The sequence below is a fragment of the Podospora pseudoanserina genome, chromosome 3 (genome assembly GCF_035222485.1).
Source record: "Podospora pseudoanserina strain CBS 124.78 chromosome 3, whole genome shotgun sequence".
Classification (NCBI taxonomy): Eukaryota; Fungi; Ascomycota; class Sordariomycetes; order Sordariales; family Podosporaceae; genus Podospora; species Podospora pseudoanserina.
The window spans coordinates 1,010,729-1,038,701 of NC_085922.1; the positions used below are offsets into that span (position 1 = coordinate 1,010,729).

Sequence of the window (27,973 nt, forward strand, 5' to 3'; positions counted from 1 at the left end):
TAGAGATGATACAATACGATGTTGTCAACGCCTTCGTCCACACCGACCTTCCATACGCCATATTCATGAGGATCCCAGTAGGAGCAGGGAGAACACCAGGTAAGGTGCTTTTGTTGAAGGCTTTGTACGGCTTAAAGGAGTCTCCACTACTGTGGCAAAAGAACTTCACAAGCGTCCTCTCATCACTCGGCTACGTGGCCGTGCCACACGAGCCCTGTTGCTATATGAAGAACGGAGTGATCATCTTCTTTTATGTGGATGATATTGCCATCACGTTCCCGGCCAAGACACGCCACCTGGTGGACGAACTGGTCGAGGGACTCAAAAAGGAGTTCGCACTGCAAGGTGGTGAAATGCTTCAATGGTTCCTGGGCATGGAAGTCCTGAGAGACCGGAAGAACAGATTAGCTTGGCTTTCACAGTCCGAGTATATTGGCAAGCTTTCACGATTTATCGCCAATCCACCCAAACGAACACCAAAAACGCCGATGGTCACAGAGCACAAGTTAGTCGCCAACGAGGGTTTCGCCACCTACACAGCCAGAGTCAAATATCAGAAGCTCGTGGGATCTCTCCTTTATGCAGTCATCAGTAGACCAGATATCGCCTTTGCGGTTTCCAAGCTAGCCAGTTTCAACATGAACCCCAACAACACACACCAAGAAGCCGCAGAGAGAGTCCTTTCCTACCTTCTTGCCACCAAGACCTACGCGCTGAAGCTGGGGGGTGGAGACAAGTTTGAAGTCTTCTCCGATGCCTCCTTTGCCGATGACGTGACCGTCAGAAAAAGTTCACAAGCCTACGTCATGCGACTGTTCGGTGGAGTGATTGGCTGGAGAGCGAACAAGCAAGATACTGTCACCACTTCAACCACGGAAGCAGAGCTTTTGGCCTTGTCACAAGCCACCAAGGAAGCCATGTACGAGATCCGGCTGATACGAGAGTTAGGCGTGGAGTTAGATGAGCAAGGTGGAATACAAGTGTGGTGTGACAACGCCCAAACCATTCGACTTATCACAGCAGACATCAACACCCTACAAACCAAGTTGAGGCACGTCGACATCCACAGCCACTGGTTGCGAGAAAAGCAACAAAGGAAGGAAATATCTGTGGAATATAAGGCTACAGGAGAGATGTTGGCCGGTGGTTTGACGAAGGCCCTCACGGAGGAAAAGTTTACGCAGTTCAGGTGCCTTGTGGGAGTACAGGATGTGAAGGATCTTTTGAAGGAAAGAAGGTTGAAGGAAATGGACTTGGAGCCGTTGGGAGATTGGTTTGGAGCGAATGAAGGAGACAGTTCAAGGGAACTCAAGGAGCCAATGCTTGCGGACGGCATGGAAATCGAGGTACAGGAGGATCAGGGTGATGGTGAGTACGGCCCACAAGCAATGGACGTGACGGAATGACACGGGTGAACAAATGAGGAAAAGGAGTGGAAAGAAGAGCATCAATCTGGAATAGAGGCACCCAAACGACCCTTCGCAGGGCGTTGGCTGGGGGGTGTGTTGAATTAGACAGCGAGAGGCCCACTGTTAAGCAATTAATATCTTGGCAGTGGGACCTAGACCACCCAGTCAGGAGAGCTTGTGCCACCTGGCCCTTCAACTCGACGGTGAGGTGCTCCGGGGCATTCGGGTCAGTTCCACCCGTATGCCAGGTCTCGTCTCCTCTGCAAGGAAACCAGATGTTAGTGGGACTCTCGGAACACCAGAAGGCTGTGATATCAGAGAGGAATGGGCAACATACTTCCAGGCAGGAGTACCTTTCACCAGACCAAACGTAATGGGCCGAGAGTCGTTTCTCGCATACGTCATGACCGCTTGCTCGGCTGATGGTGTCCTCTTGAGAGGATTGGTAAAGCTGACGCCGCTTGCATCTGTGATGTGTCCCATGGCGTATGCTTTTGGAGATACCCCCGGTCAACAGGTAGCTAATGATAGATAGGGTTTATTGAAGAAAGGGGGTCAATATTATTAAGAAGAGGTGCTTCAAATCCGAACCGGCAGGTCTGACTGCAGCAAAGGAAGTGATTGAGAACTTGTCATGAAGCCCATACTGTGCGGTGCTATCCTCTCTTGTATATGTATAAAGTCTCCCCTGTGATATGTGTCTAATTATTTCATTTCTGTTTGAAAATGGCATGTCAATATCACGCAACAATCCCGGTGAGTTTAGGCGCTGAGCTGAAGAGAGTGCCGTCGCGAGTTTCCGCCGGCCATGGGGCTCAACCTCATCTTCAGAACTTGCCCAGATGATAGCAGCCAGCCAAAACTCGGTGGCCGGGAAGGTGGTGAGAGTTGTTGGACTCAGCGTGCATTGTCACAATGCAAGGCCGTGTGTGCACCTCGATCGCACCGTGCGCCCTCCTGCGCCAGCCAGACTCAGCCAGACTGTTTCCAACTGAGCTGAGAGTGGTATTTTAGCGCCCGGTCCAAAATGAGGGTCGCTCCTGGCGCTTCAGCGGCAGCGTTCTGACAAACAACCTGGGAACTCCGAATTCACGCTGTCCTTTTTGTTGAATACAGCCGGCCATTGGCTTGTTGGTAGCGCGCACAGAGCTGACTCAGCAGCTGGGCAAACATACCTAAGGCAGCTCTCGCTGCCCACTCTCCCAATTCCAGCAACTAGGAAACAACCTGAACCACCGCCAGCATTTTCGTCCACCGCTGCCCGTTTCCTCGACAACCATTTTTGCTTGCAGAGTCTCATCATGCCCACCACCGCCGCTGCCGAGAATCATGCCACCCCTGGAGATACCGGCCCGCAAAGAACGTCGCCGGAACCGGAGGCCGCCCGCCCCCTCGCACCTTTGTCCAGTACTGAAAGCGACATTTCCAGTACTGAAAGCAACATTGAGGAGGGTAGAGACTCGTACAGACCAGGCAGATTTCATCCAGTGTACATCGGCGATATCTATGCCGAGAAATACAAGGTCTTGAGTAAAATCGGCTACGGTGTGTACTCGACCGTTTGGCTTGTTAGGGACTTGACGAAACCGTGAGTCAATCGCGCACATCCCAAAGTATCTCCAGACAGCAAGAAGCCCACTGATCTGCAGCCGATACTTCAGAGAGGGCGGCGAGCATAGATTTCGCGCTCTCAAGGTACTGAGTGCAGAATCCTACGCTGAAGACCACCCAATTTTTGAGAAGGAGATCCTCAAACACCTGCGCGATGGTGGAGATAAAGATGAGCTTGGCTACGCCTACATATGCCACATTGTCGATGATTTTGAGCACCAAGGCCCCAACGGAACTCATGTTTGCCTCGTTTTCGAGCTCATGGGGGAGACTTTGCGGAGTTTTGGCGCCTGGTTTAAAGACAACCAACTCCCCTACCCTGTCATCCATAGGTTCACGATCCAGCTGCTGCTGGCCCTTGACTATGCCCATGGCTGCGATGTCATCCACACAGGTGAGTTCATATACCCACTGTACACGAGAAAGGTATGGCTAACAACCTTGAAGACATCAAGCCGGACAACATCTTTGTCAAATTTCGGGACACTTCCCAGATAGAGTCCGGCTATCTCGTCCAAGCCCCAATTCCCAAGCAAGATAGGACCGAAGAAGCATACACACCCATTCGGTCCATCCCGCTACGTCAGTTCTACTTCACCCAAGAGGATTCAAGAAATGTCGACCAGTTTGACATTGCTCTAGGCGACTGGGGTGTATCCAGCTGGGCTACGAAGCACCTCACTGAGAATATCCAACCCGTGACCCTACGGGCCCCAGAAGTTCTCATCAAGGCCCCATGGGATGCAACAGTTGACTGGTGGAACCTCGGGGCTCTTCTGCTTGAGCTTTACCTCGCCGTTCGCATGTTTTCCGGTAGGGTTCCACCTGATTGGCATTACGAGCCCAAGACGCACATTGCCGAGATCGTGGACCTATTTGGGCCCTTTCCGAAGGAGCTTCTAGAAAAGGGAGATCAGAATATCGTTCGGGACATCTTTGACGACGAAGGGAGACCCAAGGGCATCGGCCCGCTTGGCAGGTCGCCATTGGAATCAGAGGCGTTCATGCCTGGGCTTAGGGATGACGACAGGAAAGAATTCGCCTCCTTTCTCAGGGCTATCATGAAGATCAACCCGGCTGATCGATTGTCGACCGAGGATTTGTTGAGGCATCCTTGGTTGGGCGCCATGCAATAGCACGCAGGAGACGAGCGAAGGGGAGTGCGGGGATGCAGTCGATACATTGCAGGCTACAGCCAAGATTCTGGATATCACTGCAAGGAAGCAGAATGAGAACAGCGGACCTCAGATTCGCCGACGTGCATTCATTGGGAGGACTTGATTGCAGATTTCTTCCTCAATGGGCTTTTTTTAGAAACACCCTTCACCTACGTCAACCGACTCCAAACCGTCACTGTGATCGTGCACATCATTCATGAAGAAGCCAAAGGGGCATTTTATTGCCACATATGCGACGTGCGATCCATCGGGGGGAGCCCAAAAATGGTCCGCCAGAAGGAGCAACTCATCGAGGTCAGCCAAACCGAAAGACGCAACTCATGTGTTGGAAGAAAGCAAACTTACAACCAAGTATCAATAACGTATACACCAACCGCAAGCACCACAACATGACACGCAGCCCCGAGAACAATCCACCCCACAACTGGTGTATACGTAACCATAACGAGCGCCAAGAAGAAAGCCAGAGCGGCAAAGAGCTCCAAGACCGCGCACAGCGAGTTGACCACCATTTCATACCGTCTCAATTTGGAAGCCCTAGCAAAGGCATACCCGCCACAGGCGTGTGTAAAAGCCATGGCGCAGGATAGCCCGAAGCCAAGAATAAAGAACATCCAGGCGAGGGAGAAGAAGGTGCGGACGTGGGCGGCGGTCCAGTCCAGGGGACGATTTTGTCTTTGATGATGGTGGGATGACGGTGAAGGTATTTTGGCCGCCAAAGCCGAAGAGGGCGACGAAGGTAGGCCTGAGTCCTTGAAGCCATTTCAAGATGCGTAGTTCGGGTTCGAAAGGGGGTTCTGGCTCGGGGTGGGGTTTGGGTTGAAGAGCCATTGTTTGCGATTGGACGAGTTGCTTGAGCTCTTGGATGAGTTCAACTAGGGCGTGCGTCTGTTCTGCGTCTGCAGGGGTTGACGCGGGTGGGTGGCCCATCTTCGCTTTGCTCCGCGGTAGTCCAGAAGGCACACTCCCCGCTAGTCAAAAATTATGTTAGTATTTATTCTGAATATACTGGTATATTAAATACCATCCCAGACCTGGCAATACGACTGGTAACAGCTCAAGTTAGAGAGGCCTGGAGACAGCGAGCCACAGCCACACTGCTACAGCTCGATCTCACAGGTGCTTTCGACAGAGTGAATTACATCCGACTACTCGCAACTCTCCGAGACCTGGGCTTCCCACAGTGGCTTGTATATTGGGTGAGGAACTGGCTGACGGACCGAAAAGCCACACTCTCCTTTGACGGCCAAAAGACACAGAAAATCAGCATCCGAGCTGGAGTCCCACTGTCAGGGCGGTTGCATCGTGACCGTCGTTGATCCAGTGATGGAGCTTGGCACATGCAGAGCACGGGCCAATGCCACTTGAATGACTTCGCATCTCGCTGCTGCGAGACCTGTTTGTAGCTCTTTGAGCTACGTCTTGACATTAGAGCCTGCCCGTACCCGACGGAATAGAGCCCAGACTGTAGCTTAGCTGAATATTACTGTCATTAATATGTCAACCTGTCCTGCCCGTGACACCTTTACCTTAATTTGCAAATTAGGTATTCGAACGTAAGCTGGTTAATTTGGACATTTCGAAATCAAACACATTTTTTCCAAGCTGAAATTGACAGGGGGGTAGGGTGGAAGAGGCAGTGCTGCTCCTAACTATACCCCACCCAAGTCCAAAAGCGGCAATACATTTCCCTTGACCGGGAAGAACATTTCAGCATAGGCTAGACTGAAAACAGCATGTGTCAGTCGTGGATTCCAGCACGAAGTGCGAAGTCGACCCGTACCTGATTCCAAGACAAGCTCTCGACCCCTTCCCAAACGGTACCAGGTATCTGTCCAATCTCTTCCCTGAGTCTAACCAGCGCTCCGGTTTAAAGACATGCGGCTCAGGAAAAACGGTCGGGTCCATTAGGATAAAGTACCCAGTCTGCGAAACTGGGGTACCGGCAGGAATGACATATTGCTTGTAGATGATGTCTTCATGTGCGACTCGAGGAAACCTTGTGGTGATACCGTAGGAGAGCCGGAGTGCCTCTTTGATTACCGCTGTCTGTTGTTCGGGGAGGTTAGCAGGTATTGCTGAAGGGGAGAGAGATCTGCAATCTCACCAGATATGGAAGCTGTTGCAACGTGCTCCAAGAAGGGATATCCTGCTCGCTTGGTATGGCCACATCCAACTCTTCTCTGAATCGCTCCAACGCGTCCGGAACGTGCTTCAAGTAGAAGAACATCCTTGTTAGCGTCTGACCTGTAGTCTCAGATCCAGCACCAGTCAACAGTGTAGCCTCGTCGCACATTCGCTTCAACGTCCTCTCGCTCGGTGGCAAATTCTCGTTGTCACGCAAAGCGTGGAAATCGAACGGGCGCCGGACTTCTCTCCTTCGGTCCCCGCAAGTATCGGGCTGACCTGCTTGATCATGTCCTCTTGCCGGGCGAGCATGTAAGCCACGCCTGGACTCGTCCTTTTGACGATGGATTGGGGGATCCGCTCCATCAACGACGGGATCCAAGGGAACTGCATCATCAGAAAGCAGCCCCCCGTCGCACCGACGACGGCCTCCTTGAACTGCAGTTCGAAGTCAGGCTTGTCGAGGTACTTTCTGTCGCGCCCAAAGCTGTAGTCGCAGATCACGTCCATGGTCAGCGCCATGAGTGCGGCATCAAGGCGGAAGACCTCCCCCGTCTGGGCAATCTTGTCCAATCTAGCGGAAAGCTTTTCCACTTTGGACTTGATCAACGGCTCCAGCTTGGTGACGGATGCCACAGAGAAGAAGGGATTCAGGGCTGCCCGACGAAGTCGATGTAGGTCGTGTGGCACGGTCGTAAAGGTGGAACTGCTAGCGACAGCCAGTCTCGTCCACCATTCGTACTTGTCGAGCTTGCGCTTCGAGTTGACGCCACATCCGTAGAGCTCGTCGTAGAAGTCTGGATCCAGAATGTGTAGCTCGTGGGGATTGATTCGGACGATTGGACCGTATCTTTGATGCATTTCTTCCACCCTCCACATGAACTGTCCTTTTTTGACCACGTTCCAGTAGAACTCGTACCAGGGTGTTACGGCTGTCAACTTGGGACCGGGAAACCTGGACAGTGGGTGGAAGTAAAGACGCCAGATGACGGTGGTAGCCATCCAGCAGAGTCCACCGACGATGGCGGCCACAAGCGGCCAAGGTGTGATTGTCTCCATGGCGACGTCGCTCTCACCGTCTGATATTCAGGGAATATTCTCGGGAACTCGCGCTGGCTTCGATCGACACAGGGCTTTTGACCAGGAGCTGGTGGGAGTAAGTACTATCTAGGATGAACAAAGGTCAGTTGCCAGTTTGATCTCCCTGGGTGTTCAAAGAGGGGTAAGCTGAAGCAGTACGACGAACCAGCAGAACCAATATCGTGTTGGATACTGGGCCAAGCCAAGCCCGACGGCCACGGCTGTTATCACAGAGCATAAGCAACCAATCGGACAGCATGGTGCAGCGACCTATCGAACCAACATCGCCAGAGGGAGCTGAAGCCCCCGACGTGGTACCACAACATCTTTGTTGTACCACACTGGCGAATTTGACGGTAAGGGCACTCGTTTGCTAGGTGGCGGATAGACAGATCTATCCCGTCAACCTCCCATGGTGTCTGAGCCTACAACATGCCCATACAGTACTAGAAGCTCTGGTCTAGACTGTAAGCCTGCCGGGATGGAAAGCTGTGGTACCTTGGTAACAGAGCGTGGGTGCTGGGAAGGCTCCTAGAGTATAGAAAATCGGCACAGAGAGACGTCTCATCACAGATAGCTGTATGGCATGCCGTCTTGTACCAGATTGGTATACATTGTTGAGAGATACTTGAGGAAAAGTGGCCAACCCATCGGCGATTCTGACGAGGCGGTGATTCTTCCCTCGTGCGGTGCAGGACGGAGCAGGTACACAGGCAGAGCAACCTGGAAGGTTCGGGGCGATCATGGGTCCAGTAAAAGGACAAGCCCGCTTGCGATGCTGTGGACCTAGGTTCAGTGGGCAGGACCGCACACCTTTCCAGACCGTACAAGTAATCGCACCACTGGCAATCTCCTGGTCCAGTGCTCGAGATGGGTAGGTGCTCCGAGAGGAAGAAGGGATTGGAAGGCGTGCACCCACGGTCTGTCTGGTTTACCAAGTCTTCTTCTCCGCTCTTCTGCTCCGTGACAGGTTGACTTTTCCTCTGCAGCCAGCACCGGATCCTGCACCACTAGGGAACTCGAAATCAATAATGACCTCTTGACCTCTCATCGTCGCCGTCCATCGGGCGGGTATTATCCTATTATCTATTCTTGACTCACCACCACAAGTGGCTTACTCCGTACAGGCGATGCCTCTTCAGCTGTACCAGCTGCAGAGAGCCGGGGAAAATGTTCCATCAATTATCTCCTCATTATCAACACGATCATCAACTGCCTCATCTCCTATTACCACCATCAATATCAACAGGTACGTGCTTTCAGGCTCTTTGACACGGGAGACTGGCGTCATCGGTGGCCCTGTGCCCGGCTCCCGTCGATGCGTACATTTCGACGTCACTCTTCGCTACCTACCACTTTTCAGAGAGAAATTGCTAACCGATAGGTGTCTCCAGTCCTACTTTATTATGCTTCCTGTATTTCTTCTCCAGTCCAAGTTCTCAGCACTGCAAAGAGAGACCAAACCGCCCCAACCTCTTCCAGTTGGCTCTCGGCTTGCCATCATCTACAACCACCCAAAGGACGGCCAACTCGGCGATCTCTTGTACAAGATGGTCATTCGATCAACTTCCAACCCATATGGGGGGCATAGTTATGTCTCTGACGATCCTTCCGATTTCCACCCCATATCGCGTCCACGGACAGCATGTCCCACCTTCAGCACAACTCTCAAGACTTCCCTACTGTCTCCAGGGCTGCTGTTGCATTCCACTCTTCTCCCGTCACTGGCGTTGAACTCCTCTCTTGCAAGCATATCATACACTGTGGCTCGGCTCACCAACCGCTTGGAAGCCAAAGACCTGATCTGGCCCCTCGGTCCCCTCCTCAACGCATGGTGGTCCGCCGTGTTTCGGCATCAATTTGCACACCACCCAGTTTCCCTCTTTTCCGCTTACAAGGCCCTCGCTCGCCCTGAGAAGCTTGTTTTGACTGGAGTGACTCTGTGGGGAGGCAGACTCTTTTACCGGGTGCTCTCCCGGATGCTCAAGAGGGAGAAGGGTCGTGACAAGCCCGCCTACGAGTCGCTCAAGCGTCAGCATGGCTTCAGCTGGAACAAGATCTGGTGGAAGAAGTTTGTGCCCGAGATTGGCTGGTTGACCCTCATCAGCCTTCCTGTCGTCACACCTTTCAGACTGGGATACTACTCAGGCGCAGTGATCCAGCAGTCGCTGACGTCAATCACACAGAAGGGCTGGGCTCAGGCCTTGTCAGTCGGCTTGTTTACTATGGGTCTCAGCATGGAAGTCTTGGCCGATTGGCAGTTGGACCGATTCAAGATGGGCAAGGGAATTGGAATTGGCCCTGGCACCAGGAGCCGAGCGGGTAGTCTGGAGAAAGAAAATGGAAATGGCGTCAAGTTTACCCAGCCAGGTTGGACTGTCGAGACAGGAGTGAATGGACGCAGAGTTTCCATCAGCAGAGAGAGGGAGAACCGTGAAGAGAAGATTTGCAAGGAAGGGGTTTGGGGTATTGTGAGACATCCCAAGTAAGTGCCAACCCACTGTCACCACTACCTTCTCATACTGACTTTGTTGGTGCTCACAGCTATCTCGGCGACGCCCTCGTCCACCTGTCGTTTCCACTCATGCTCTATGCGTCCGACCTCCTCACTCCGATCGCCATGCTTGGCCCTCTGGCGAACTACCTCTACCTTCGATGTGTCGGCGGCGACAAGACCGACGAGTACACGCGAACCAGACGATACTCATCTGAGGACGTCAGCAAGAAGATCGAGTTCGACCGCTACCGTCGAGAGCGAAACAGCTTCTGGCCGGACAAGGGCCAGATTCACAATAAGTGGACATGGATCGTGGTCGGCTGTGGCGTGGCGGGCGCACTGATCGAGAGACTAATCATGGGTGTTGTTTGACTTCAGGCTTTGTGCCAGTCATGGTGTTCAGGCGGTCTCGAGGCAACAATCTTCACTGCGAATTCGGGCAGCAGCATTTTCAGGCGTTGAGGCTTGGATTATTGGCGTACGGCATCTTTCATCATTCGCAAATATTCTCATTATCCTCCTCCTCCGGCGACCCCTTTTGACTTGGTTCCGTAGACCATCCTCGGGCCACCTCAAGCCTTGGTTACGTCCACCGTCCTGGTCGATCTCAACCGTTGGTCAGACTATGTCATTGCCAATGTTCCAGGCTGCTCTCTGGTTGGCGACCACCACGACACTTTGCCTCGAGACCTACGGCAGCTCTTTCACCGACATTACCACTTCCATATCACCATCGCTGTTGGCATCGTTACCGTGCAGCTGCTACAAAATTTGCCTTGTCATGTGTATCAAGTGCCTCTCTGTCGCCGCCACGTGCTCCTTCCTCCGCTAGGCAGAACCTGTACTACCTAGTCCGACATTGTCCCAGAAGGTAGCCCCGACAGCTTGGCTAGGCCACGCCTGTTCACAAAGTCGATGGGACTAAACACGCTCAGCCCCAGCCCAAGCCATTCCAGCCATCGACTCTGTCGTGAACCCACACTGCCGTCTAGAATGGCACTTGCTACAACGACAAGGAGCCTCAGAAGGCACGGCACACTCAGCTCGTGCGTAGCAACCATGCCGTTTGCCATCAACAATCTCGAATCTCTCTGTCGGCAGTCAAGAAGTCAGAAGTCCAAGCTATGTTGATCGGCCTTGTCAATGTTTGGTGGACGGGTGGACTTCCAGGCTTGTTTGTCCGGCAGGCTTGTCCCCCCCCCAATCCTGTCCCCAGCCATATCCCATGTCAAGGCCAATTATGACAACCGTCACGGAAGGCGCCACTTCGAAGGTTAACCCGAGCCTTTGCGCTTTCTGTTAGACATTTTTGTCGCTTTCTGATGAGATTCAAGGCCTCGAGTGACCGGACCGGGCGATACTTGCTCAGTCGCTGTCGCCCTGAATATGTCAAACAGTAGCTGCCAGAAGGACTTCTGGCTGCTTGTGTCCAGTGTTTTTGCTTCCCAACCGAGCTTGTCGGTCGCGACCAAGTGCTGGAACACGACAGATGCGGCCAGATGAGACACAGAACCTGCTTCTTGCCTCCCCTTCACCTCGGCTTCGACAACTTTGGTTCTTTTATCTGCTCAATGACAGCACAGGGATAGTCATTACTTCGCCACCGCCAGGGCAGCACAATATACTTTTGCAGCAGCGTATCGTACTACAGATTTACCGGCCTGTTTTCAAGTTCATGCCTTGCTTCAGCACCCACGCAGCAATTACAGGGCACAGTCGAGCAATCACTGTTCAGGCTGACCCCACCAGCGCAGTATTAGTGCCATGAATGATTATCTGAATTCCTTCGCTTTCCATCTGTTGGTCTTTGCGAAGGGTCCCTCACAACGGACGTGACCGCTGCCCAAACCGCCCTTCACCACTGGCGCCTGAGCTATCCAACAGCTGCAGCAATGCTGGCTCCTGTGGTATATATGTTACAGTGTCGGTACCACCACGGTGTCGACAACAGGACCATTTCGAAGGTCCTCACAGCCAGTACGCCTGCGGACATTTTCTACTCCTCTTCATTATTCGAGATGTATCCTTACCGACCCACTCACATCTACCGCTCCCAGGTGGTACAAGGCAAGCTAACGGCCCCATGGGCGCCAACGTTCGACACGAGCTGAAGTTGGCCGTGGCTTGTCACCAGGGTAGCTAAGAAAATGAGTTGAGATGAGATGACCCTCATCTTATCACCCCATGGATCCAGGCCTTCGGCTCATCCCACGGTCTCGTCTTATAGAGGAGATAAAACCGTCTTATCTCATCTAGCCACCCTGCTTATCACGGCTACATTTCCGTCGCGAAATCATGTTTCAGAACCACTGGAGTGCCGCGGGCGGCAGAGGGTCGCCGGCTTCATGCTATGGTATTGCGCGAGCTGCTCCCCCTCACGGACACAGCCGTCCGACTTTTGCTTTCGTGCTTGCCCGCGCCCAGAATCAACGGCGTGACTGGGGCCTTCAGTGGGTGGTAAAGCGACTCGTCACCCCCGCTGGCTCAACACCAGCCACAACCACTCGCCAGACCCGAGGATTTCGCCGGTACTATCCGACCCATCCAACCCAGCATCACCCCCCACACGTGAACAGTGGCGGTCATCCAGCTCGATCTTAACGGGCCAGGTCGTCGTCCCACCGGCTCTCGCATATCCGTGTCCAGCCGTGGCTTGTTGGGACGACAAGGGACGAAATGCTTGCAGGATGTCAACACCAAGGGCATCATGTGCCGTGGGGAGAGGCAGCTCAAAGAGAAATGTAACGCGCGCGGGGGCGAGTTGGAATAGGGCAAGGACATGGCGTTCCGGTAATGTGATTTGGAGGATAGGTGTTTTGGGTACGGTGGAGGTGTTGGTAAGGTAAATAGGACAGTGTATGGTGTATTTTATGGGCATTGCATTGGGTTTGCATTATGGTCTTTCGATCCTCTGTACTATGTTCATTTTATCTCTTATTGTTTTTCATTTTATATCTTGTATTCCTTTTCACTTTTACCTATTTTACTCTTACATGTATTTAGTATATACTTTTCTCATTGCTATAGTATAAGTAGGGTGTATCAATGTTGGGAACAAAGAGGACGGGGCTGGGCTCCAAAGGAGCATGGATAAACCAATGGAAAGGGGGGGGGGGGGAGGAAGATCCCCAAGGAGCGTGGACGAACCAGGGGAGTTGGAACTGCTCACTTTTGTATTCACATTATTTCTGTTGCACGTTTTGTACCATAGAATGGACAGGATGGAAGAACACTATCTTTGGAACTTGGTCTGCTTGTTTGCATCAATGTCTAGGTGTGGCATGCCCTTGGCGAGTTGTCTTTTGTGACAGCGGTGTAAATCTCCGGGAGTGAACAATGACTGGTGTCTAGTAGTGCCAGTGGCTTGAGTCTGTCTGAGCTATCATATCCCCACTCAAGGTCGAGATTGGTTTGTATTCTGACTTGGTCTTAAGGGAAAATGCAGCACTCCGGTTCCAGACAGCAGTTCGGGAGTGGAATCACCACAACAAAATCATCCACCTGAGTACCTTGCGCAAGGGGTGTTTATTTCTACCTACTGATAACCTAATCTCCAAACTGCGTGTGCTGTCAGAGAGTGAAGGACAAAAAGACAACATCCAGAGAACTGAACAAAACAGAAGTCTAGAATATGTAACAAATGAAAATTGTAACGAGTGGCTGAAGTTTGTGTTCCACCATACCTAGCTACCTCTACCCAACCCACCACGCCTCCATTTAACGCCTCCTAGTTCGTGGCTTCACTGGCGTTTCTTCACAACGCCATGATTAAAGTCAAATTTCTGTATTACCTGTCAGCAACAATGAATGCTCAAACGAGTCAAGGAAGGATAATACTCACAACAAGCAGACTGATTCCGAATATCGAAAACAAACTGTTCCGCAGTCAACGAACCCCCACCCGCATTCTCCGGCTGCAGGCTCAAGTCCCCAAACACAGTAAAATTGACCAAGCTGTTCTGCGGGTTGGGGGGAGTGAGCCGATAGCTAATGCTGTCCCGGAGAACGTAAGGCTCCGCCGAGCGGGCACCGGTCCACTGCCCGTTGGGGCTGACGTCGGTGATGGCCCCGATGGTGGGCTGGATGGCGTAGTCGCGCGCGGTGAAGAAGGCTGTTATGCCGTTGCTGGGGAGGTAGACCGTCCCGGTTGTCGTGCCGAGGGCGGTGCCGGCTGTGCACTGCCCCACCGGGAAGCTGACTTGGAGGGTGGTGGTGCAGGACTCCTCGCGGGGGCCGGAGGGGAGGGTGACGCCGTAGTTGGGGTAGGTGACTGTGGCGATTTGGTTGGCGTCGTCGTAGAAGATGAACGAGCCTTCGCAGCCTTGGCCGGTTTGGGTCGCGACGCGGGTGAAGACTGCGCGGGGTTGCTGGCGGGCTTCAATGATGGGGCCGGCGAGGGCGGTGGTCGCTTGAAGGAGGAGGGCGGAGGCGGTGGTGTACTTCATTTTTGCGATTGTAAAGGGATCTGGTCGGGAAGAAGACTCTTGGAGGTGGTTTTGAGCAGGAGGTGATGGTGATGATGATGATGAGTGTTGTCTGAGAAGGTGGGCTTTATACTTGTGTTGACTGCTTGAATGTCGGTGAACATCCAAGCCGTTTCTGTATCTTCTGCTAGGCCTTAGTAAGGGCCGCTGGCTCGTGATGCCTTCGCGCCCTTCCATGTCAATGAACACCGGACATCTCGGCCTTGCATCATCAGCCTTGCGCTGTGGCGAAATGCTTGGTGCTGTTGGGTTCTATCCCACACCCGTACAGGGTACCATTGTTGCTAGGACGATATCCCAGTAACGTGGACCTGGGTCTAGGGTAGCATGACTCGATGAACCATCGAAACACGGTGAGGATGATGACAAACGCTTCTTTGGGTGTATCTCGGTGTGTGTCAAGGTATCTCAGCTAGGTCGTGATCTCGGTCCTGCGAAAACCCATGACAACAAAAGCCTATAGACATGGTCAGTTGCGTCTCACCAACTGCGGAGGAGGTGCAAACCAGGAACAATCTCGTCGTGATCGACGATGAATCGGGATTCGGCAAGCATTTGCGTACAATGCTCACCGACTAGTTGATTCTTCTAGGTCAAACAAGCGAGACCTTCCAATTGAAGAACATTTGCTTATGAAGGAAGGGACCTACTGACCTGGTACCCAATGGTGTGGTCAGAACTCGAAGCGCGTATTGAAGTCAGCGGGCGTTCTCTTGTGTAACACCAAAACACGTCTCGATGTTTGGGACTAAAAGAGGCGCATGCTGATGCTACAGGTCATTTGAACCTCAGTCGGCTTTACCGGGTTCGGTGCGATTCTTGGTCCCAGCCTGAAGAACTGCCAATCGTCAGCTTGATTCCGAGCTTGATGATAGCCTCCATTTTAAGTTGAAACGCGCGGTCAATCGTGCACCCATACGGGTTTCTTACTTGTATCGAGGCACATAGGAAGCACAAGACTGGATACAATATGCCTAGGCGAGTGACCAGTAATGACGCCAACGATCCTTGTTACATTTGATAGCAATAGTATATGTACCGCATATGCGATGGAGTTCCAAGCTTGTAGAGACAGCGAGATCCATGGGATGACAGGGTACGGTACATTCTGTTCAGCTTGCCGCGAGGATAGGTCAGTCCACTGCATGCTCGTCAGTCACTGGTCCACTTATTCGCCGTTCTGATCATTGTAGCCAGAATACATACCCGCTGATGCGCCGCCTCGTTGTAGCCCAGGGGAAATGCCATCATTCTGGGCGTGTGTGATCTGTGGTACCCCTTAGGGGGGATCAGTCAGTGCCCCATGGTGCAAATTAGGGGTGATTTTCCATACCTACAGGTAGCCAGCCAGGAACAAGTCCTCCTCTCCTTGCCTTGCATCATCCCACCCTCGATATCGAGTACCTTGCCAAAGCTCAGGCCAGCATGGTCCAAAGCGCCGGTTGATCCTGGTCTTCGTCGCCCGGCGTCATCCCCTCAAGGCTGGTCCAGTCCTCGTTGAAGAGGATATTGGTGAGAAAACAGCGTTTGTTGTAGAGGAACCAGGTACTCGCAGCAACAATCACCCACCACCTTGCCATGTCGGGGTCTGCAAGAAATCGGGTTTCGAAGATGGGCATTTTGTTGATGATTGGGCTGGCTATTGTCTGATCAGCGATTGGTAGAGAGCGCAAGGCCCGGGGAAACGCTTACAGCGGGCAAAAGGGGATCTGATTCGGTGGTGGTGGTGGTAGTGGTGGTGATGGTGGTGATGGTGATGGTGATGGTGATAGTGATTGACGGACGAGGAAGTGTGCTTCTAAAAAAGTCCAGGGGAAGGCTGGTGGAAAAGGGGGTGGGGTGCCTGGTGCTGCGGCCTGTGTAAGAGACTTCGGGGGCCCAGGCCTGAGCACATCTCTTCCCCTCACTCTCAAGAGTTGGCAGGTGTACAGGAGGGTCCTGCCTTTTGGGAATCCGGTAGGGTTAAAAGCCCGGTAGCCTTGCACCATATACCCACGCACAGGTATCACCTTTATGGATTTTTCATGATTCTGCAAAATCGTTTCTTGATCACTTGCTGGCCAACCCTCTAGCGTTCACCAGCGCCACCCTCCGTTTGTGCACGACATCGTTGTTTCGCTGGCAAGCCCTGGGAAGTGCTTGAACACGCTGCTGAAACCCCCGCCAGTCTCGTTCGTGGACGCCGCGGGCGGTAGCCGGTCACAGCAAAACACAGCAACAAGGGACGTGCCGTGGCCCCATCATCATCGGCCACCATATCGGCCGGTAACATATCATCACGCCAAACACTCAGAGCATAAATCCGCGCCCATGAGCTTCCTCTCCCTTAACTTATTCTCTCCTCCCTGGTCCACCACAGCGGGAATCTCCTCGGCCGATGGACAGCCTCAGGTTATTACCACCACTGTTCCGATCCCGATCTGCCAAATCGGTGGCGGTGAGCTGATCCACCACATGCTGTTTAATTCCTTTTGACATCCACTGATCATCTCATGGAACAGGCCAGATTAACGGTTCCCTGCGCGGCTCTGACGGTCCGCCCATGTGGGCCACTAGGTCTCTTGCCTCCCTGCCCTGGACCGCCTCCACCCCCGAATTCTACAGCACAATGTCTACCGTGTCTCTCCATATCCCCAAAATGGCATCAGCACATTCGCTGTATAAGTGCAGACGCGACGATCAAACCCACTGAGCGAGATCCCGCCTTATAAGCTGAGCATTCCATGAACAAGAGCTGCCGAAGGTTGAACGATATCCATGTGGGATCTGGACGAGATCCCAGCACCGAGCTGTGGATCGAGCTGCGTCTCGATGGTTTCGGAGCCGGATATCGATGCAGTGCTCTTACGCAAGGCCCAATGGAGCAGCCAGATGAGCAGAGCAGGGTAGGATTGAATGGTTACACTTGGGCAGGATGGCGACCAGGGCTCTAGGGAGGGGGTTGCGTGGTCTTCCTGCAAAAATATCTCCCTGTACGCTCTTTCAGATATCCCTTCTTTTTGTCGGACCATATCATGAGTTCGGCTACTGGATTCAAATCAATTGGCTGGGTTCCAAACTCAATTACTTGACTGGATAGCATGGCCCTGGAGTATGCTAAAATGGACGAGAAGCCAGGCCTTGAAGTGAAATGTGGTGTCTGCTGTTGTACTTACATCGAAGAGTCAGCTTTACAGGAGCGTTCTGGGAAATGGTTGTAGAGATAGGCCTGAAGGAGTGGTGATTTCGTGAGATGGTATCCGATGATGGATACCCGGACAAGACCACATGTAGGACCTTGGGAGCTGAGCATTCCTTGTGCCTGGTGGCAAAATTTGAACTGAACTTTGTTGGAGCTCTTGCGACAGGCATGAAGTGATCACCACATGGGAAAAACAGCCGTGAACTGGACGAACAAGTTCCTGAGCTTGTTGTAGGTATTTACATTGATAAGTACACATGCTTCTAGTCCTACTGCTTGATATTCTCCCCTCCCCAATATCTCCCGCTCTTTCGTCTCAGTGTTGTGTCCTCTTTTCTTCCTTCGTGGCATCAGGATACAATACCGACCCAGTGGTACTGCTTGGTGGTCTGCTCGCACGGGAAAGCCCAACACAACCTGAGCCACCGGCACTGTCTCTCCAACTCAACGAATCCTTCCCATAACCTCCTCGCATTCATCGCGCCTAGTGCCAAGACAAACCGTCTCGCAACAGGGGGGTCCACTGTCCCCAATTTAGTTTTCATCTTTGTCCAGGTCATCCGATGCACCCACAGAAACAACCGGACGTTCCGATACCCCTTTGTTGAAGGTGGTGATGCCGCCCTCCGCGCTCTCTGACGCTCTGCCAATTCCCATCCTGGACCAGGTAACCAGAGACCTACTTGAACACCAACGTTAAAGAAATGTCGGCAGTGTAGAAGGAAAAGAAAAAGGAACTGACCAATCTATCACCGATCTCGGAATGATCTCCTATACTCTATAACTCCGCATCTTCAATATGGATCTTGATCTTGTATTCGTCGGCCTCTTTCTTCGCACCTGTCACCCCTTCCCTGCCCTTCTTCTTCCTCCCCCCAGAACTCTCCCAGGATTCGAGTTGGTGAACGAGGTTTCCCCCACACTGGCCCAAACCGTGATTTTGCATGTCTGGCAGATAAAGTAGCTGGGATACTCTCCATCTGCACCCGCCCGGGCTGCTAGTCAATCCATCAGCGACGCCTGGTTCAACTGGAACTCTCTTGCCGGTGATATAGAAGATGACTCCAAAGACTGCTGTCTCCTTCTTACATAGGTGGTACTTTACAAAGTCTGCATGAATGGATGTTAAGAAGTACATAGAGGGATCATCAAAAAACGACCCATCCCAAATAAACAACAACAGAGCTTTTCACGGGGCGGCAAACACCCGTTAGGTCAGAAAGGACAACACCAGTATTGTCCATCTTCGTTGCCTCCTCCAAAGTCGGAAGTGCACAATGAATGGGTTCTGAAATACCTCAAAGGAAGGCATTTCGACTGGAAACAATTAAACATAATAAAGAAGGCATGGTAGTAGTTTCTGAGTGCCGGCAAACTTGAGGATTTCCCAGAATAGGCTCCAAATACGTCTGATAGATTTTGAGATGCTACAGGCTTGAAGGTGGATAATAACTCAAACTCCCACCATACCTGACGAGACCTCGATTACTCCAGAGAAAGCATATCGTGGACAGCAGAGAACGAGCCTGCCAAGACCTAGTCGAAAACAACACCGAAAAGGAACATCACCCTTGACGATGATATTACTCCTATTGCATCCAATCACCTGGGATCTACCCCAATATCCTCTTCCCCTTCACAGGTTTCTACACTTACAGCGTCTTGTGTCGGCAGTGTATCAACCTCAGCTGCCCGCCAAGCCTAGAAAAGGAAAACGGAAAAGGGGGTGGCACGTGCACAGCCTCGCCAACGCTATCTGGTCACGACTAGTAAGAATGAACAGCAAGATTAGGGAGGCACCCCTCGAAGAAGGGCTGTAAGCGGAAGGGTTGATTTGGTCCTCCGATCAGAAATGCGATAAAATGAAAGCGAACATTCCAACATGCGATTCTTCATGCCGCTGACTCGCCTCGTGATGTTGCGTCCAAAAACGCCCGGTTCTCAGTATTGCCCATCATAAACACCGCACTGTGCAAGCAAGTAGAGTCCAAAACGCCGGAAGATCAGTATTCCCCATCATAAAATGCTGCAGTGTGCAATCACCTCTCCATTGACTGCAGGGACTGCTCGGATGTTCCAGAAACTCCCGGGTCATACCCAGGAAAGGCGAGGAGACACGGGAAGACGGCGGGTCGGGGCGGACCGGACTCGGCGGTTGCTGGCGGGCAGGGGCAGACGGGGGCAAAAGATTGTAATAAGCGAGTGCTACAAGTAAAAGGTCAGGTAGTCAGTGTCTGTCGAGATGGCAGGAAAGAAAGAATAGTGGAGTAGCTCCAGTTTGACAAGACGACTCCAACGGCTAGGAAGTGGTGGGCTTACGAAACAACGCATTGTACAGGGGAACAAAATACTCCGTGGTGATGTCGAAAAAGAGGCCACTTATTCATCTTTGCCACCGTCGTGGCCACCTCATCGAGAAGCTCGCGCTCCTCGGCGGTGATCTCTTGAACTTCTCGGAAGTCCGCGTCCTCCCCGCGAGTGTACTGGATGACCCGGTCGAAGATGAAATCTAAAACGGGGAGACTGAAGTCTCCCCCGCTGCGAGACAGTTCGTTTCGGCACCAGGCCGGAATCTCACCACACACCGTTGCCCAAGCAGCGCAGGCGGAGGGGCCCGGAGCAGGAGGCGCAGCCGAAGAGGAGCTGGTGGCCCGGATGGGCATGATCTTCTTGAAGTTTCCAGAACAGAAGGCTCGGTTAGAAGTTGGAACTACAAAGGAGGGCATAGAGTTTAGTATCGGCGATGCCGGGAGAGCCTGATTATTGCATCGTTTTGACACAGACCAATCTAGCCCAGAGTCTTTGACAAGGAGATAAATAACACGACATAAAACCTATGGTCAAATCCAGGATCACAGAACGATCATTTGGAGAAGCAACTAGTCTCTCCAACACGGAACGCTCCACCGTCAGCTCATGGTAGTGTCTGTGGACCGGTACCTCACCAAAATCCGGGCTGACCCCCCTACCGTCATCGTCAGTGACCAGATAGAAGGCGAAGGTGAAACTATTCGCTTGCAGTGGATCAATGTGCTTAGAGAAGCCGACTACACCGCCATCTTGGCGGTGTTTTTCCGACTAAACAAAATGGTGCGTCTTCGCCTTATGTCCACTTACCTATCAACTTTACAAATAGCACGAGCATCCACTAACCCCATCGTTCAGATCATCGACAACGCACTCCACACAGCCGGAGAGAACAACGCCAACGAGCTCCGAGGCTTCTTGTTCCTCATGGCCCTGTCCGTTGCACACGAGCTGATCCACACCTTTGTCGGGTTCCTCACTGGAGATGGCGGGCGAGACACGCCCGACAGCATTCGCTAACCTCTCGGCCCAGTCCGGCAGAAAGGAGAGTCAGGGAACTTCTGGGAAGGAAATTTGCTTCGCTGCAGGACCCAGGCCTGCTTCAACCCGAGAAACCGGCGCGGTACCCGCCAGGTTGGTGACATGGTTGGGGTCTTCACGACGCAGAATACAGGTCGCGCCGTGAGCGAGGCTTGGATGCATGACTGCTTAGGGCTGAGTGAGTCTCCCTCCACCCCCTTTACTCCTCATCCTGATACTAATCATCATCTTCGGACTGGAAAGACTTTATTTTTCCCGTCGATCTGACCGGACCGTCGCAAAACTGCACCAATCGCACAAAGATGGAGGGCACCGCACAGAGAAAGACATGGAAGGACAGACTTCAGTATCGCGGTGACTATACGCCCCTCATGGCAGCGATCAACGACACGCCTCTGCATAGGATCAGCTCCTCTGCTCTTCCTGACATTATGCAAACTGCTGCAAACCCGGCTTACATCAAAGTCCGGGCATGAGCGCCGCGCACGACATGGGTAGGTAGGTAAAGGTGGATTATTCTTTGGCTTGGTCTTTTTGGGTACCTGAAGTTTGGAGTTTGCGGATTTGATCGAGATAGGTTGTATTCTGAGAGAGTAGGTAATTCAAGTTGAAATAGCACCGAACTGCTTCTGCCCCTTGGTAACTCAAAAGGTCAGCAACGTCTGAATTCCAAGGTAACAAGGACGAGAGGACCTTTGCGGAGCCCCTGTTTTTATCTTACCAGCGGCCTCCTCCATACCTATTTACTTACCCTGCCTATAAGAGACCTTAAAGGAAAATTAATAAGCCTTTAAACTATCTTTTAAAGGCTTTGAACTATCTTCAAGGGCCTTTTGATTGTTTTTTAGGGGTTATTACATATTTTTAACGCATAAAAATTGTTCTTCGAAATATGGTTAAATTCATCATAAAGGGGGCGTTGGTTGGATAAATAAATAGAGGGCTCAGTAAAGGTTCTCTGATAGATACACCTAACCATATCCATATCCCCCTTCATCGTAAGTATTATCCCCTCCACTATAATACTTAAGGACCATCCATCAACCCAACAATAAATATCTCAACCTTATTAGAGAGATCCCAACGCCATCACGGTAACAACTAACCAGACCCAACCCCCAAATCATCACTCTTCCCGGAACCACCATCCGTATCAAACCTCGCCTCGTCCATATTTCGCACAAACGTCACAAACCACCTCACAGTATGGACATGATTCAACACACTGACTCTTTCATCCACAGTATGAATCTTTCCCAGTCCCACCTCGTCATCAGCGTCGTAGCCGGGCGCAAATCGAAAGATGTGCCTCGTCAAGTTCCAATAAAACCTCGTGTCGGTGTTGCCTGTCATGATCCCAGGGGTAACAATGACGTTCTTGCCGTAGACAGCACGAACCGTGCCGGCTAGTGTTGTGAAAGGGCTGTTTGTTGAGCCGTCTGCTGGGGTGATGGGGGCTACCTCCAGTTTGTTCACCGTTGACGAGAGGTGGATCGAGTTGGGCTCCTCTTGCGAGTCATCAAAGGCGTGAAGGGTGAGGTTGTATTTCTTTGCGATCTCGTCACCAATAGAGGTGAGACGGTCCGTAACAATCTTTGTGGTCTCGCCGATATTGATACGGTGGTTGACTGTTACCGTAGCGCGCTCGGGCAGAGCGTTGGTTTTAATGCCGCCCGAGATGACGTCCACTGCTTGGGAGGTTTGCATCAGGTACTTGATTGCTGGGCCTTGCTTGGCGGCTTCGAGCGCGAGACGGTCGGGCTTGTTCCTACAGGTAAGGAAAAAGGAAGGCTTTTTGAATGCGTTGTCCGCCAGGAGCTTCTTGAGTTTCTTTGGGAAGTTATCCGAGTAGCCGGCGCCGCACTGCAACTGCGAGTAATAGGGGTTCTCCTCGACTAGGCGTGTTGGGTACTGTTCGGACTCGATCTTGGTGATGAGCTCGCTGAGAACGCCGATGCTCGTGTGGTCGGAAGGGATGGAGGAGTGGCCACCTGGCATTCGGACGGTGATTTTGACGTCGACGTAGCCTTTCTCGGCTGTTCCGGGCTTCGCAAAGAGGGTGCCCCATGTCTCTTCGAAGCCGGCGCCTTCGTCAACAATGACAGCGACACCATCCTTGCCGTATCTCTCCTGAAGGAAGGCAGAAAGGGCCGATGCTCCTCGTCTCCCGGATACCTCTTCGTCAAAGCCAAAGGACAGGATAATCGTGCGTTTGGGTTGAAAATTGGCTTCTAAAAGGAGTTGAAGGGTTTCCAGCAACGCGATGAGGGTGTTCTTGCAGTCAGCAGCCCCACGGCCCCAGACGTATTTGCCATCATAGGCACCGCTCCTACAAAATGTTAGCAATTGGATTGATGTTTTCCCTTGACCAAGCCTACCAGGGCGGGTGGGTCCATGATCCGATCGTCTCTGGTGGCACGGGTACGGTATCCTGATGGGCCATCAAAAGCGTGGGTTTCAGGCTATCGTCACTGCCCTTCCATGTGTACAGCAGACCATGAGTGTTGACCTTTTCAACCTGCAGTTTCTCGTGGATCAATGGGAAGGTCAAGGCTAGATAGCCATGAAACTTGAAGAACACTTCCCATCTTGGATCCCGACCAACTTCACCCATGTCATCGAAAGATTCTGTCTTTATCTGGACAGCGCGGGAAAGACGGTCAACGCTGGCGTTCCTGAACGCGTCGCCCTCGATGATGTCAACGAGCTTGTCGAGGTCTTCGTTTTTGGCAGGGAAGTGCGGTTCTGGTTGGGTGCATTGATCCTTGAAATCGGGCTCGCGGAGGAAAACAAATAGGAGTGGGCGGTCCACCAGAATTGAGAGACCGCACAAGGCCAGGACGAAACCCCAGAGAATATACCAACACGAAGTCTCCCTGGTGGCGATGCGCATTCTATTTTGGCGCGCGTGTGTTGGAGGGGGAGACAGATGCTGTCTGTCGGCCATGGCTTCGCGCGTCTTCGCAGACGCTGTCTCCAGCTTTTCGTACATGTTGTCTGCCATTTTTGTTGCTGATGACGGCGATGGCGATGAATGGATGGAGGAGAATTACGATGATGTGTGGCGGGTGAGATGACGCTTGAGACGCTGTGGGGCCCCTGAATCGCCGCTGAGCGGGGATAGTGAATCAATTGCCGAACTATTTGTCGTCAATGAAACGGTGCTGTCCAATCATATCACTCAATTCATGCTACGAGGTGAGCGAAGGGATAACAAACAGCAACGAGTACCCATTAACGTGAGATGTTTTGTAGGTAGATTTGTCATCAGCTATCGTTTGCCTAGAGAAAGAATTTACCTGAGGCATGATATCGCAAGTTGTGAAGCTTTATACCAAGAAATATGTTTATAAGCTCTTGTTTCTGAAAGTTATGAAACATCATGTATAGGATTTGACATGGCTTCATGACATGACCTCGGCACGGCATTATTTCAACATTTACAAATCGAGAACTCATGAAGCGAGGGGGCTCAAGTGTGATAACCAGACTGCCAGTTCATGAGAGCTTGTTCAGTCTTATAACCATCAACCACCTCCTAGCAGTCCGAGTGAGCAATAAGCAGGACCTGCCTAGTCTAACCACGGTGCCGGAGCTCATGCTTGCCCCTTCAGCGGGCTTCGCACAGTCTGAAGACCAAATGGGCTTGACCACTGGCAAGCAGAGAGCACTCGTCGAGAGCCGAGAGCAAGCTGGATGACCCGGACGTGCACCTGCCTTTCTTGCAAGCCCTAGGTACGTACCTACTAGGATAGGAAAGAAGGTCAGCCACCGATTACACTAGGGCATTCTATTGTTTTCCCCACAAAATTGTAACCACCCCTCGCACCCTTTCCCTCGCACCTTTGTCCCACTCAACCTACTAGTCTTCCTCTCTCTCCTCTTCCACATCAACAACGCAACATGCCACAAGCCTCAAGTTCTTGATCCGGGCACTCTCTCAGCATCCGTCGTTCGTGGACCTGCTGTTTGCAGTGCCGAGGTGAGACATTCCTGTACTATCTCCTCGACGGAAAGGAAGATGCTGACGACTAGCCTGTCTCCAGACTACGACAGACAATGATTTGCCTCTCGTGTTTCCAAGAGATCATCATTCAAAAGAGCGACATCAACCAGATCATGCCGCGGATGGAAGCAAGCATTTTCCCGGCCATCGTTGCATTGCTGAACCCATCGCAACTCACAATGTCCTCCGGTGCTTGACGCACACCCTCGAGATGTGGACGCCTCGGAGCAGCGGGATCGACCTCCATCGCCTGGAGGCCAGGAAGGAGCTGATCAAAGAGTCCCAGCCAAAGTTGTGGGTCCCTCGGTACACTAGTCAGGTCCGAGGTGGTGTGGGAAGGGGAAGCCAGCTTGCCTCGCGGAAGTGGCGTGTACATGTACAAGAGGAGGACAGGATGATTTTGTGGTATTGTGTTAGAAAGTAGGAGCATCATGTATAATCGACTACCATCATTCACTTGGCCCTCTAGATCCTTCCACTGCCTTTCGTGATGTTTTGGATTGCTTGTTCTTTGTTGGGACCTAGGTAATCGCCGAGTAGTGCCTAGAAAACATGCAGCACCCCACCGCTCCAAAGGCAGCCACACCACGTGATCGACTCAGGGGCCATTCATTTCCACGAACGCGCTATTCTGTTTCTCATCTCAACTTCACATCACCAGCCATCCATTCACCCACCATGAAGTCGCTTTTCTCATCCCGCCGCAAGCCGCCAGTTCAGATTCCCACTGATACCCAAGACCTTTTTGCTCATCTCCCGACCGAACTCATCATCCTCGTCCTCGAACAACTCAACACCTCCAGCGACATCATCTCGGCCCTCCACGTCTGTCGCAACTGGCGTGACATTCTCCTCTCTCCAGAGATATGGCCCTCCATCGCCGACCGCCTGGCGCCAGGCCTCGCCACCCACATCCGCGAGAGAAATTGTTCAGTCAACCTCCATGCCCAGGCCAAGGTATTCCAGTCCGCCTTGAACCTCCACCACCTCTACCAGTCCGGGCTCTTTTCCTACGCTCGACACCACGTCGTGCGTGTAAATGATGGTTCTTTTACTTTTTCAAAGCAGGTCTCGGTCGAGTCGGGGGGTGTGCACTCCCTTGCTGAGGTCCCCGGTCTTGATCCGTTGTCGGAAGAGCTGCATGTAACTCACGTAAGACTTTACAGCCATGGGAGGATTGCCTGGTGGCCTGAGGCGTGGCACTTACCTTACTTTGCGGTGGTGGATGATTTGAGGGCTAGAGTGAGGAGGATGTTTCTCTTTCCTGGGCAGGCTGAGCTCAGGGGGGAGGATCGGAGACGGGGGTGGAAGACTGCGTTGGGGGAGAAGTTGTTTGTTCTTGGGCAGGAGGACGCGGGGGTGTGTGTGTGGCATTTGGAGAGGGATGAGATGAAGTTTGCGGAGCTGCCGGGGGGGTTTGACAGGTGTGTTGTGGATGGGGAGAGGTTGTTGTTCATTGGGCGGAGGAACGCCGAGGTTTGGCTGTGGGAGTGGGCAGGTGAACAAGGGGTGAGGGAGATTGATGTGGCGAGGGATGAACCTAGGTATGTGCCTGGGCCGGTGAGGATGGGTGGGCAGATCGTGCAAGGGTACCCGAGGCCGGCGCCGAAGTTGGGGTTGAGGTTTCAGGATACGGATGTCAAGGTTGATTTCATTCTGCATCCGAACGACTGGAGGGTGATATTTGTGGTGACGTGGGATGAGGTTGATTTGGTGGTGAGTGAGTTTTATGAAGGGTGCATGAGGGCACGGATGGTATGCCCGCGGCAACATCTTGCGTATCGGGGGATGGTGAGATCGAGAACTGATAATGCGGTGCATTATCTGCGGACTGATAGATGTGATGGGCGTGGGGGATATGTTCTCATGACAGCTTGGGTTGGGGAGGAGCCGATGTGTGATGCTGGGCATAGGGGGAGCATAGTGTCTGTCTGCTTCAACGTCCACACCTCGGAGTTCAGCGCGCTTGTTCACCACGCATCATATCAACGAACGCCTGCTGCGCATCTCTGGGATGGCTTGCTGGCTGTCAGGGTGGCTGGAGAGGACCAAAATGGTCTTAAACCCGTCGTCGCACTTTTGAAGCCCTGTGATGCAGACGAGGGCAACGAGGCGACCTCACAACCGGGGAATCCGATGCCAGTACGCCTGATCAAGCAACCATCCAACACTATCACTCCAGTAGAGGGGAATATGACCTTTGTGAGTGAGGATGGCGAGATTCGGCCGCGCGCACAGTCTCTCCATGGTATGGCACATGCTTTCGAGGCTGGCGGGGATGCCCGGCAAGCAGGCACAGATGCGATGAAAGCTGAGTGGCTGAGTGGAGATGACAAAACACTGGTTTATGTTGCCGGAAGGGATTATACGGTGTGGATGTTTGGGGAGGATGGTATTCCCAAGGAGAAGAAGGAGGTTCGCCTGTGGAAGGAGAGGTTCAAGAACGCCATTGCTAGCACGGGGCGTGGAACGAGGGCATAGTGAGATGTGTGAGATGATGGGACGGGAAGGTTTGGTTGGATAACTTCTCGATTTGCATATTCGTATGGACTTCAATCTTTAGAATAAAAATAGGCTCTCCCGCCTTCAAGAACGAACCTTTCTCGAGACCATGGCATTCCAAGAGCAGGGCATTTCAATGTCTTCTGTTCCATGGTGGTGATAATGTGACAGCTGCAGCAAGCGACACTCTTTGGCACTGTCAATGCTCCGCAGGCTTATTAAAGCGGGACCGAGTTTGACCCTTCGACGAAAATTTGCTGGCCACAATTCATCGGACCAATACCCACCATATGCCCTGATCCTCCTGCTCGATTCTGGGTGTACCTTCCTTCCTGATTGTGATTTCTCGTCCGGGCACCAGGCTGCTGAGGAATGGCGTGCCTGTCGTTACACCCGACTACTCTGCCATCGGCAAGTTTGCGTGTCTGGGCATGGACCTGGTGTTTGTAAAAATTCTGAACGATGGCGGTGTTGCTTTATCTCGGACAGAACCCCTTGGTTTATAACTCGCCTGCGGATGTCTCCATCTATCCGAACCTTCTCACTCAGA

At 52.4% G+C, this 27,973-nt stretch overlaps 9 protein-coding genes across 9 annotated transcripts; 5 read left to right on the plus strand and 4 right to left on the minus strand.

The window, feature by feature from the left end:
- Positions 1-2,499: 2,499 nt before the first annotated feature.
- On the plus strand, positions 2,500-4,156 carry QC764_0049700 (uncharacterized protein; the record flags this gene model as incomplete). The annotated part of the gene is made up of 3 exons (XM_062940395.1): positions 2,500-2,997; positions 3,071-3,414; positions 3,468-4,156. Exons 1-3 carry the CDS (start codon positions 2,711-2,713, stop codon positions 4,154-4,156), a joined length of 1,320 nt encoding a protein of 439 aa, XP_062801377.1. The 5' UTR covers positions 2,500-2,710.
- A 1,697-nt stretch (positions 4,157-5,853) lies between these two features.
- QC764_302900 (uncharacterized protein) lies at positions 5,854-7,384 on the minus strand (the record flags this gene model as incomplete). Its single annotated transcript, XM_062945405.1, is given in 3 exon segments — positions 5,854-6,247; positions 6,306-6,599; positions 6,605-7,384. Coding segments are annotated over 3 exon segments (1,413 nt in total). The 3' UTR covers positions 5,854-5,908.
- Positions 7,385-8,309: 925 nt separating this feature from the next.
- On the plus strand, positions 8,310-12,110 carry QC764_302910 (uncharacterized protein). Its single transcript, XM_062945406.1, has 2 exons — positions 8,310-9,890; positions 9,950-12,110. Exons 1-2 carry the CDS (start codon positions 8,536-8,538, stop codon positions 10,272-10,274), a joined length of 1,680 nt encoding a protein of 559 aa, XP_062801379.1. The 5' UTR covers positions 8,310-8,535; the 3' UTR covers positions 10,275-12,110.
- Positions 12,111-13,381: 1,271 nt separating this feature from the next.
- Positions 13,382-15,186, minus strand: QC764_302920 (uncharacterized protein). Its single transcript, XM_062945407.1, has 2 exons — positions 13,745-15,186; positions 13,382-13,684 (listed from the first exon to the last, which is right to left on the minus strand). Exons 1-2 carry the CDS (start codon positions 14,561-14,563, stop codon positions 13,643-13,645), a joined length of 861 nt encoding a protein of 286 aa, XP_062801380.1. The 5' UTR covers positions 14,564-15,186; the 3' UTR covers positions 13,382-13,642.
- Positions 15,187-16,439: 1,253 nt separating this feature from the next.
- QC764_0049740 (uncharacterized protein) lies at positions 16,440-17,788 on the plus strand. Its single transcript, XM_062940396.1, has 2 exons — positions 16,440-16,823; positions 16,888-17,788. The coding sequence occupies exons 1-2, from the start codon at positions 16,697-16,699 to the stop codon at positions 17,076-17,078; spliced, it is 318 nt and encodes a 105-aa protein (XP_062801381.1). The 5' UTR covers positions 16,440-16,696; the 3' UTR covers positions 17,079-17,788.
- Positions 17,789-19,606: 1,818 nt separating this feature from the next.
- On the minus strand, positions 19,607-20,230 carry QC764_302936 (uncharacterized protein; the record flags this gene model as incomplete). The annotated part of the gene is made up of 2 exons (XM_062945408.1): positions 19,607-19,725; positions 19,951-20,230. 2 exons carry the CDS (start codon positions 20,228-20,230, stop codon positions 19,607-19,609), a joined length of 399 nt encoding a protein of 132 aa, XP_062801382.1.
- Positions 20,231-20,483: 253 nt separating this feature from the next.
- On the plus strand, positions 20,484-20,894 carry QC764_302938 (uncharacterized protein; the record flags this gene model as incomplete). Its single annotated transcript, XM_062945409.1, has 2 exons — positions 20,484-20,657; positions 20,733-20,894. The coding sequence occupies 2 exons, from the start codon at positions 20,484-20,486 to the stop codon at positions 20,892-20,894; spliced, it is 336 nt and encodes a 111-aa protein (XP_062801383.1).
- An 899-nt stretch (positions 20,895-21,793) lies between these two features.
- Positions 21,794-24,096, minus strand: QC764_302940 (uncharacterized protein). The gene is made up of 2 exons (XM_062945410.1): positions 23,294-24,096; positions 21,794-23,244 (listed from the first exon to the last, which is right to left on the minus strand). The coding sequence occupies exons 1-2, from the start codon at positions 23,917-23,919 to the stop codon at positions 22,017-22,019; spliced, it is 1,854 nt and encodes a 617-aa protein (XP_062801384.1). The 5' UTR covers positions 23,920-24,096; the 3' UTR covers positions 21,794-22,016.
- Positions 24,097-25,599: 1,503 nt separating this feature from the next.
- On the plus strand, positions 25,600-27,402 carry QC764_302950 (uncharacterized protein; the record flags this gene model as incomplete). Its single annotated transcript, XM_062945411.1, has 1 exon — positions 25,600-27,402. One exon carries the CDS (start codon positions 25,600-25,602, stop codon positions 27,400-27,402), a length of 1,803 nt encoding a protein of 600 aa, XP_062801385.1.
- Positions 27,403-27,973: the final 571 nt, after the last annotated feature.